The 12,024-nt window shown below is 25.2% G+C and overlaps 2 protein-coding genes across 2 annotated transcripts in view; one reads left to right on the forward strand and one right to left on the reverse strand.

The window, feature by feature from the left end:
• LOC142318139 (RING finger protein 207-like) overlaps positions 1-3,214 on the reverse strand; it is a 152,090-nt gene extending 148,876 nt beyond the window's left edge. The window contains exon 1 of the mRNA XM_075354679.1: positions 2,562-3,214. Coding sequence (XP_075210794.1) covers positions 2,562-2,770 — 209 coding nt within the window. The 5' untranslated portion in view covers positions 2,771-3,214. The remainder of the gene's footprint in view (positions 1-2,561) is intronic.
• Positions 3,215-3,643: 429 nt separating this feature from the next.
• Positions 3,644-12,024, forward strand: part of Cul2 (cullin 2) — a 90,442-nt gene continuing 82,061 nt past the window's right edge. Inside the window, exons 1-2 of the mRNA XM_075357578.1 lie at positions 3,644-3,816; positions 8,075-8,217. Of these exons, the coding sequence (XP_075213693.1) occupies positions 8,099-8,217 (119 nt within the window). The 5' untranslated portion in view covers positions 3,644-3,816; positions 8,075-8,098. The remainder of the gene's footprint in view (positions 3,817-8,074; positions 8,218-12,024) is intronic.

Raw genomic sequence — 12,024 nt, forward strand, 5'->3', positions numbered from 1 at the left:
ACTGTTATTCCTCCAAAAATCTAATATTAAATTTATTGTAATCTTAATAGTTATACTATAAAGCTTCAAATTCATTCTTTCCTCGACAATAACTTAAAATGAGAAAACTAAATTAAACTATTAAAATGAAAAGTCATTTCAGCATTAAAATTCCTGACAAAAGATTCAGTTCAAACATATGGTAATAAAATAGGGATGCTAGTTAATAACTAGACAAACTTCATAAAGCACTTCATTTATATTGTATAATATAAAATTATTTATGAATTTAAAAAAATTTAATACAAACACACAAAATGATGCAAAAAAAGTAAGTTTTTAAATTTACTGATCTTTTTCATACAAAATATATTAAAAAAATTGAAAAAACCTAAAAAACTTCCTAAGATATAGAAATTTCTTTGAAATATAGAAATTTTTTTTTTGAGCTATAATGTTCTGATAAGGCATAATTTTTTTTTTTAATGGTTCGTTAACTTCTTTGGTACATCATCATTGTATATTTGATTTATGTTGTGTTAGTTAATTTTAACAGATTATTTTTGTCAAATTCTTTTAGCATAAATTTCATACTGTTAAAGTCAAGGCTTATGCATATGGAGTATGGGTAAAATATACATAAGTATTTAATGTTTTTGCACATGTCTTGTTTCTAAACTTGTTTTCTTGTTCTCTAAACCAATTTACTGAAACTGATTCTATTATGTATACTGATTTGTATGTTTTCTTAATATTTGTGGTTGAATGTGGGTCATTCCATCAATTTTTTAATTAATAGGCAGCATTACCAGTTCAGATTGTTTTTCGCATTTTCGCCATAAAAATCTACATTCAGGAGAACATAAAATTCATATTTACAAAATTGCTATTTTTTCAAAATTCTCATCTATAGAGTGTACAAAATTTCAAAAACCTCATTTTGTATAAATTGGGTTTGTTTTGGAAATTTATTAATCTTCTTTTTTTTCTTTTATATAGATAATTGTTATATTTTATATATATTTAAAATTTTATATGTTTCTAAGGAGTTCCAATAAAAAATTTAAACATTCAGACTTATCCTTGTGAAATTATCACTGAGAATTATAGTATTTTCAACTATCTGGTCACCCTTTCAGATTTTGGGTTAAAGAAATGCAAATTCTAAAATAATACAAAATCTGAAATCAAATATCTGTGGAAGGGATGGAAAAGTAATATTTTTTCTGGTAATGCCTCAGGTATAGTTTAAGATACGCAGGTAGAATAAGTTTAGATAGTAAGTTTTAATAGATTTTAAAAATGAACATTTTTAAAACTGAATAATCTATAAATTGAAAATCTGAGAAAATAAAAATTTTGAAAATATTAATTTTATCTCCTTTTATATGTAGTTTACTTATATGTAGCAATATTTGATGCAGTCACACCAATATGATTTGAATATCTATGGGTTTATCAGTATGTGTTTTGTTATGTCAGATGCCCTGTGTTTTGATTGGTTTTAAAACAAACACCAACATCTTCTTTCATAAAAATGACAATAACTTTTTAATTTTGTTGATGTATATATATATATATATATATATAGTGGCAATATATATACACATATTGCCACTATATACTTTCGTCAGTAGATGCATTTTAAATTTCATTCGGTGTTTTTTATGATATATTTTTTAAAAATTAAATTTTCATACCAACACTCATTACTGGACAGAACAGAATGTAGATATAAAGAAATAAAATATAATTTACACATAGTACACAAAATTAACTAACTATAAACATTTTAGCAGTTTTACAAAAGCACTAAGCCTGACAAAAATGGCAAATGATAAAAATTGACAAACACAAAAACGATCAAATGTACCATTCAATCATATAACAAATGTTTTCTAACTACTTGCTCCATTAACAACCATGCCTCCTGTTACATCTTTGATGAATAAGTTCCAAATGAGCAAGATCTTTTAGAAACATATTTTGCGATTATTGATGGTTTTTCTTTTTTTATAAGTTTTAAGCATGTTAGTGAAACATATTCATTGATTTTTATCATGTAAGTGAAAATAACTTTACCTCAGATGGAATCTTTTAATAAATTACAACCTCATTTATCTGATAAGAAAGGATGGAGCTTTCACGACAAGAGATTTGACACCAAATGTGAATGAAAAATAAATCATTCAAAATCAAGTCTTTGCTTTACTGATTTGTTTGAAGAATTTAGTATATGTTCTGTAACATATTGTTAAGAATATGTGAATTCTTAACTAGAACAAACAGTGAACCAACATAAAAGATGAATGCAGTGCCTCAGAATTTTGCAATATTTGTAACTGTAACAATTTTTTTAATCTTCATTAAATGTTTAGGACAGAAAGAAGCACCAGATAAGGAAAAATTAACAGCAATTTTTGAACTCCTTGTTAAATTGCATACATAAGATCACACACAGGATTAAAATAAATTTGTTTTTACACTTAATAATACAAACTACTGTTTAACTTTTTCATTAATTACAAATTTAAAAATAAATACAAAAACGGTATAAAATATATAAAAATAATTTAACTTACCAACAAAGTGGGCAGCTAATCTTGTTGTCAACAGATTTCCCTCTTAGGCAGCGAGTACAGAAAGTGTGATAACATGAAAGAAGGCAAGGGTCAAAAAAATAATCCTTACAAAGAGAACAAATCAGGGGATTTGGTGGTTGGCCTGGCCCTTCTGAAGTGCCTTCAGAAGACAGACCATCACTACACTGAAAGACTCCTCCTTGCATCATTTTCTTACCTACAAAGATTACTCTATCCGGTTTAACTAATTTTTACATCAGCACAGCGTAAAATACAAAACTGCTGCTAAACCGTAGACAGTATCCAACATTCTATTAATTACTTTATAAACTGTGAAATATATGAAATGGGAACCTTCGTTTATTATGATAACTGATGCTGAAATCATCATAAGCTTTAATTGAATTGCCAATATCCAAATCGCGAAAATATACGTATACTAAGCGTACCGAAGATTTAAAATACAATTACCGTTACATCAGCATAACTACAAAATCAAAGTAATAAATTAAAAATAAAAAGTGAACCTCAGAGCGAACTCGTAAGTACTACTTAAAAAAATAAAACTGTTGACCTACATTCGGCCTTTTGATAAACATTAAACATTTATTGACTAGTATCAGCTGACAGTTAAACCTGGACAAAAACAATCCGCAGACAGATAGCACCCGCGTACTAACAGGGAAGCACCACACTGTTTATAAGTAATGTGTCCCATAAAATTATACAATACTAAATTTAGCAATTAAACAAATTACTAGTTTTATGTAATATAAAATATTCATACAATGTTAATTTTTTTTTTACCGAGGTTAAAGCATAAGAACAGCTAATAAAATGTACTTTCTTACATTTATACTATTTTTGTGAAATTCTCAGAAATGTTCAATGAAATTGTTAAAAAGTATTAGATCAGTCATAAAACTAGTATCAGTATAAAAATTGTATAACTGTGAATATTTTTATTTAGATACACATCCTCTTAACTTTAGATTCTTTATGTTTCAAAATGTGAAAATTGAACTGTCTGTTGTTTTATTCAACGTTGGTGATGGAGTTCGGCGATGAAATCAAGAACGTCAAAACTAATTTTTCGCAGTCAGTTGTTCCACTACCTATGGTTATGGTTGTTTGGTTGTTAAAATGATCGTGGTTATAAATTTTTCATAAGTGTTGTTTGGAACCTAGTGTGTAATTTTATAACCGCATTTTATGTTATACGCAGCGTTTCCAGTTTCAATTACATATTTTTATGGTATATCAAATTATACTAGATATGTTTAGTGTTAAATGAAATAATTGTTTGTCATGGTTTATTTTCATGGGTTAGAATATGGAAAGGTCATCAGATTGTTTAATTTTATGTTACAGATTTGAAATTTATGAATATCTGTTACAGTTTTCAGTAAAGTTTTGTGTGTATGTTTTTACACTTATTTTTGGGGTTATGCCATTAGTTCTCCAAGCAACCAATTAAAAAATATTTCTCTTCCTGCTATTGTTTTATAAACTTAGATGCATCGTATTACATATTTATTTTTCTATTTAGTAAATTGCCGTAATTAATCATGGCAATCTGTAATTCATATACTTTTATAATTATCAAACCTAGTGTTAATGATTTAAGTTAATTTTAATGATTTCATGAATGAAAGTAATAGTATATTCTTCATGTCTCTTTATTTTATTGAAAAAAAAATCACCAGTTTTGTTTCTAATGGTATATTTATTAAGAAAAAGTTATAAGGCAAACAATATATTTCATTTTTGTGAATTGGCACTCATACATTGTATGGTTCTTTCAAGCTCCAATTTTTATTTTGTGGAGTATAATATATATATTCCAGCAATAACTTAAATATTGTATTTTACTGTTTAAAATGGCATTTTCTGCTAGAGGTAGGCTGCAGTAAAATTATTTCACCTTATTAATATTTTGCCTTATATTGCCTTTTATTTTGTCTTATTCTTCCTTTCCAAGTAACCTAGAATCTAGATCCATGTTTTAAGAGACATCATTGTGTTGGTTTGTAAATCGTATGTTATTGTTGTTTACTAAATATATTTTGGATTGAACTTGTAGAAAAAGAAGATTTTGAATGATATTTACAAAGACCATTAAAACTCGGATTTTGATGTAAGACATGAAATAACAGCTACTAAATAACCAGTAAAGTGACAGTCCATAAGCCAAAGTGTTATCCTGTAGTTGGCTTTACCCATTATCATTGCAACACTGACACAATGCCATTTCTTTAGGATGTATTTTTAATAGTTAAATTGTACCATGAATTATGGTCAGAAGTACATTGATCTAGCATACAAATCATGTTATGTTTAAGTAATTAAAACTTAATACCATTCTAAATGTAGCAGTGATGTATAATTATGTAATAAAAAATAATACAGTCATTAAATAATTAAAACAGTTAAAAAGTAATAAGTCAATATAGTTGACTTATATGTATATGTATTTCATTAGATCAACCAAAGTACAGAATAAATAAAGTAGGATGACTTACCTTATTCCACTATAGTTGCAGGAGCACTTTTGTGATTTACTCGCATCATCAGCTGCATTACATATTTATATATTCATCTCAAATTACATTACAAACTTCGTAAAATATAATAACTTATCATGCATTTATTTATTTTATTTGGTTAAATTAAAAATTTAAACAAAGTTTTTAAAAATTAATTAATATCTTAAGTAAAGTAATTATGCTTGTTGTTCATTTAACTGAACTTACTGTACTACATATATATGTAGTGTACACACAACACACACACACACACACACACATATATATATATATATATATATATATATATATATATATATATATATATATATATATATATATAGAGATAGATAGATAGATAGATAGTAAAGTAAGTTGAGTTAAGTGGACAACATGCATAATTACTGTACTTAAGATTTTAATTTAATTTTATGCCTTGACAACATATTTTTACATAAATGAAAATTTTTACAATTTAATTTTTAATGTTAACTTTAATCAATTTTTTAATTTTGTTTTAATTTTTAATTTAACTGAATAAAAGTTATTTTATAAAATAAAATAAATAAATGCATGATAAGTTATATTTTATGAAGTTTTTAATTTAATTTGAGATGAATATGTAATGCAGGTGATGATACAAGTTAATTGTGAAAGCGCTCCTGCATGTACAGTGGAATAAGGTAAGTCAGACTACTTTATTTATTCTGTACTTTGGTTGATCTATTAAAATAAAAGAAATATATTTGTATATAGTGCAGAGGAGTATAATTCTTAAAAGAATTGATTTTAAAAAAATAATATATATATATATATATGTTATTTTTCTCTCTTACAAAAAGTTTTACTTTCATAAAATGTATGTTTTTAGTATTTTCTTTAATAAAGTCATGGAAGATTTGTCTTAAATACCGTTTGTCATCCTATAAGAAACTTAATAATACTTATTTATCGTAACAGTAGAATATTTTTTTGAACATTCTTTATTATGTTTTATTTTGAAAAAGCATGATATTAAATTCATTTCTTATTTTAAATTGCCTTTGAATATCATTACTATATTTTTGATGAGTTATTTTTTAATATTTATTGTAAAAAAAAATAGCATTATAAGTTGTTTTGCTGCAGACATTAGTTACAAGATTTCAAATATTTCTAATTCTTTTGCTTCTAGAGAAGTTTATTTAAATTTTTAATTTTAGCTTGTATAATTAAGATATGCAACTGAACACAGATATATTGCAACAAAGCATTTATTACATAAAGATAAAAAATTAACTTATTATAAGATAGTTGTGAGAATTTATATCCTCCAGATAATATCTTTCAATAACATTAAAACTTTTAGAAGTATTTAGGTTGTTAGATAATCTTGTAATTGTAAAAAAACCTAAAACTTGAAGTGTCATTTAGCATTGATTAAATGACCTGTTTAAATAAGTAAATTAATTGATTCTGAACAATTAAATTATACTGGTAAAATTAACTTTCAAAGGGATTTAAAAAAGTTCATTTTCAGAAGACAATAAACTATAATTAAAAGCTTGTAAAGATATTGGTAAAATTTAGTGTGGCATTTGTATACAACTTAAATTTTAAGTTTTATACCATTGATAAAATATGAAAATTATGAATAATGTAAGCTATAGCAGTGATATTTTAGATTTTTTTTATGTACTTTCTTATAAAAAGAAATATAAAACCTGTTTTATGATTTATTAAATCTTTGAAAAGTTATAAAATTAAGCAGAAAATCTGCTTAATTTCTTGAAAACTGAATCAACTTCAATTCTTGGTTTTACAGCAAAATTAAAGCATAGCCAAAAAAAAAAATACTTTTACACTATCAGATTTATTTTACAAAAACTTAACTTAAAAACAGATTTTTTTCAATTTTTCTGTTATTTTATGATAAAATTTCAAAACTATATCCAGTTGCCTCATTTTTTAATAACATTTAAAAATATTAGCATGTCAGTATATTTAAATAGTAAAAAAGTTTGAAAAATTTATGAATTATCAATTTTAGGTGGTGTGAGATTTTCAATTTTTTTTCTTAATTTTTCTTTAATATTATTAACAATTATTTTTAAATGTAATGTTTTATTACTTTTTATTTAGTAAAAATCATGCACAATAAAAATTATATTACTAAAAAATTCAACTATTATGGATGTTAGTAACAAAACAGAATTGTGTTGCCACGTAAGCATTTTCTGTTGTACATATTTTTAAGACTAACCATGTATCAATTTAATTTCTAAAAATAAATAATTATGATAATCTATTTATGTAGAACCAGTGTTTTATAGACATCTTCTAAACTCTATAGAAGGAAGGAGTTTCCGTACTACATGAACATTTAGATAAATGTTCTAAATATCTAAATCAAAGAATTTAAAGATTAAATTTAACAGCTTATTTGTTGATTACAAATTGCTGCCGTTTTATAAACAGTATGACTTATTATGATCTATATCCAAGATTAGGCAACAATACCAAAGTTAGTTGCTCATAAAGAAAGTATGGTAGATATTTTACTCTTTGTTAAATATTTTAGGTAACCATATTGGTGGGAGGGGAAATTTTTGTTACATCATGCTACCAGAAGATTTTCATCTCTGAATATTCCTGATCTGCATATTTATACCAGTAACAAAAAAAAAATTTATTTCCTGTCAACTTAATTACAATTGATCAACCAAGTGATCAAAAATTAACTGATCAACCAAACTTGTAGGTAGGAGTAGGACAGATTGGATTGATTGGTAGTTATTGTAAAACATATATAGCTGTGAGTTTGATTACAGTAATTTTAAACAGAAATCTGTTAAAAAATAGATCATGATAATGATTACAATTTAAACCTCATGCCCTACAAATAATTTTGTGATCTCTTAAAAATATTCATAAATCAGATATCTTATATTTTCACATATAGATTTTGGATAAATTATGGTATCTCTGAATGTTTTAATTTTTTTCTAGTGGTGCTGAAGTTATCCATTCAAGATGTCTTTGAAACCTAAAAGAGTTAATTTTAATGAAACATGGGATGTCCTTCAAGAAACTGTTAAAGGGGTTATTACTCTGGCAAATGTGCCTAGAACAACATGGAATGATCGGTTCAGGTATTATTTTTAACTTTAAAGGTACTTAATGTGACAAATCAAGTATGTTTTCATTAGAAATAGTAGATTATGATCCTTAAAAGTTTATGCTCATAGATTTCTATTTTTATATCTGTTTACTTTATAGTGTGTGAATACTGAAACATTTTTCAGTAGATTTCCTTTTTACATATATATATATTTTATTTAGTTCGTTTTGTGTAGTTTTCCTTTTTCTATTCTCTGCCAATATCTTAGCTTCAGCTTCCTGCTTTCTGAACAATCTGTTTTATATTTTTTCTAATATTTGTTTTCCTTAATTGAACACTTTCTTCTCAAATCAAATTCCTTTATCCCTTAATCCCACCAGTTTTGTCTTTTTTATAAGATTTTGCCAACACTTTTCTTCTCTAATTTATATCAAAACCTCTATCAACCCATCTAATCTCCAATATTCTCTTATAACATTACATCTTAAAAGCATTTCTTCTTTGTTTTTATGGCTTCTCTAACATTCACATTTTACTACCATAAACATATATTAACTATTTAAATCCTAATTATCTACCTTCTTGGTCCATTTCATTACTTTATTTTACTCTTGTTTACTTTCAAACTTAATTTCTCCTCAAGCAATCAAACTGTATCATTCATTACTTTTTATTATTCCTAATTTCATTCAAAATAACAGTGTTACCAGCCAATCTAAGTATTTTTATTTTTTTTTATCTTAGACAGTTAACAGTATTATCAAATGTTCTTGTTATTTCTTTCATCATTGCCTTTATTCCATATAGAAAAGTAAAAATAATAAAAAAATTAAACTGATGTTGACCATTTTTTTAATGCTTTTCTGAAACCAAGTTTGATCTGTTTTAGTAATTGACAAGTATTTATGGCATCATAATTGTAACAATGTGTGGTTAAAAAGAAGTATGTTGTAAATGTGGATTATAATTATTAATACTTAATAGAAAGCACTATTTCAAGTATTTACTTATAAAATCATTCAAGTACCTTTTCTAAGAGTACTCTATTTTAATCTTCGGTAATTTTCAGTAAGGTGTGTGTGTTAATTTTAATTATTAATTGTGGAAGAATTGGGAAAACTATAAAAATTTAGAATTTTGCATTATTAAATAATAATAATTATTTCATTCATAATAAATGAAATAATTATTATAGTATTGAAATAATTATTTATATTCGAATACTCATAACTTTTAAATCTGTTCCTTTTTATCATTTGAATATAGTGCTAATGGAGAGCAGATTAGCATACCTAAGTGGAATTTACTTTTTTAACCAATTTATATTTTTAGAATGTAAAATGTCACTAAATTTTAGTTCATGACATTGACACAATAATTCATGGTAAATAAGTTTTTTATTTATTAATTTTTCTTTTTATTGCTTGATAAGTTAGGTCAGAACCTTAATGAGAAATTAGTTTTTGTGTTTGGCTGACATAATTGTTTTTAAAATGAATAAATTAGAGTTATATACAACAAAAAATTGGCAAAATGCCAAGCCCTTCCAACACATGGCATAAAATTGATGATTATTTTTAAAATTAAAAATAATCTTTTAGAATATATGTAAATAATATTGACATTATTTTGTTCTAATGAATATTTTTAATGGTGTTACGCACATTAAAAATATTGGTGTAGTAAATTATTATATTTTTATAAAGAACAAAACTTGTTTTGTTCTCTTTTCTGATGCATCCAAAGTCAGACAATTACAGTTTCTTTATAAAATAATTTCTTTTATTAATTATAGCTTATTACAAATAAGTGTAGTGCTCAAATGGAGTTAAGGATATTAATTCCAGTAATGAAAATTATATAAGAGTTATATGTTCTGTACATTATATTATTTACAATGTTCCACATCTTGAACCATACTGTTAAAAGCACTATTTTCATGAAGTTTTTGCTGCTGATCAAAACATTTGAGTAGCCTTTATTCAAGTATTTTAATTTTCTATCATTTTTAGTTTAAGAAATCATTTTACTCTGTCTTTTTTTTGTATATGTGTGTGTCCTAATAATGCATGTGTCATGCTCAGTAACTAATTATAAGCAACCCATTTTTAGCATACTGTAAAGAGTTATGAATGAAGTGTGGACTGAAATTTTAGGTACAAGAACATGACTTGATATTTTTTCTTGTAGCATTTATTATTTTCAATTTTGAAGCTAGCATATAATGATGTACTAACTAATATTGTTCAATTTAAGTATTTTTCAAAGTTCTCTGTTGTTCTTATTTGTAACAAGATCAGATCATATTATTTCATTTTGAAATAGCTTTAATAAAATGCTGAGTTTGTCACCATTATGTGTTTGCTGATTTTGTGGTGGAATAGTAGCAACTCTGCCTTATGCTTTGAGATTCTGGTTTTGAGTCTGGTATGTTATGGCATTTTTCACATGCTGCAAAATTCATTATCATCTGCAGATGACATCAGATTTTTATTTAAATAAATGTGTTCATTATTCTTTTTGTATACCTGTTCAATGTGTATTTTAATATCTTTGAGCTTTTTAAATATTGGCTGTTGTGTTCACAATTTGTAAATTCACTTTTTTATCCTTTTTAGCATTTTTATAGTAGTTTTTGCTTTTTTCAGAGCAATTTATTTATATAAAATATTTATAAATACATATATACTTGTATAAATATTAAGGTAATTAATCATTGTTTTTTTTTACTGTACATGTTTATTATAGTTTATGGTCCGTAAATCTTTATTTAAGTTTCACAATTTTCTAGAGCCTTTGATAGTTAAACACTTGGCATTAACTGTCTTGTAAAGTAAAGGAGAGGGTTTCCAATCCAACCTTCATAAATATTTTTTTTATGCTTGTTCAAACTTTAATTATTGTTAATGCTCAGGTTCTTTTTATGTGTTTTTGTGGAGGAAGTACCTCTGTTGCCATACAATGTTTTTTTCTAGATAACTTAGGTGAAAGCTATAAAACATTTTTTTGAAGTAAAAATTTGCATGAAATAAAAAATATTTTTTCTTGGTTTGCACAATGAATGCAAGATATTTTTTGTTTGTCATTATTGCCAAATACTGAATTCTTGAAGCATAATGATTGAAACATTTCTGTAAAAAAATGACAGAACTGTATATAAAAAACATTATAACATAGATTCAGAAAAAGTATTTTGACATCATCTCATATGAATAAAATATTAATCAATATTATTTTGTGAGTGCATTTTATCAACTTGTTCAGATGAATAAAATATATATTTAATTTATTATTTTTATATATAGAAGAATTTTAATATTTTTCTAATCACAAATTTAAAGACTATCATTCTTCTTTATTTTAAAAATTGTTAATCAATTACGTATGTATTTTATTCATCTGATGAAGTAGTGTGCACTATGAAAGTGCTTCTGAAAAGGGAAAAAAATCTTAAAAAGCCAGGAAGTATAATTTTAAATAATTATCCATTTTCTGCTCCTATGACTTTTTGCACCTGACCTCACCTCATCCAAAAGGCTACTCACTACAAAAATACATTTAAAGACATTTTTCATAGCTAAGCGTGTTATGACAATTGACACGCTAGTCACAAATACATACACCTCATAACACATTGGATGTAACAGATATCCTTATATTATATATAGTATTACACGTAAATACATGGTGCACCCCATATAACACAACTATGAAGTTATTTTACAAGTATTACTTCATTTAAAGCACTTACCTTGTCATTTGACAAACTACACAAACATAAATTTATGGCCACCCACTCACGCTTATAGACAGCTTGCTACGTAAAATGCTAAACAGA

The sequence above is a fragment of the Lycorma delicatula genome, chromosome 1, assembly GCF_047948215.1.
Source record: "Lycorma delicatula isolate Av1 chromosome 1, ASM4794821v1, whole genome shotgun sequence".
Classification (NCBI taxonomy): Eukaryota; Metazoa; Arthropoda; class Insecta; order Hemiptera; family Fulgoridae; genus Lycorma; species Lycorma delicatula.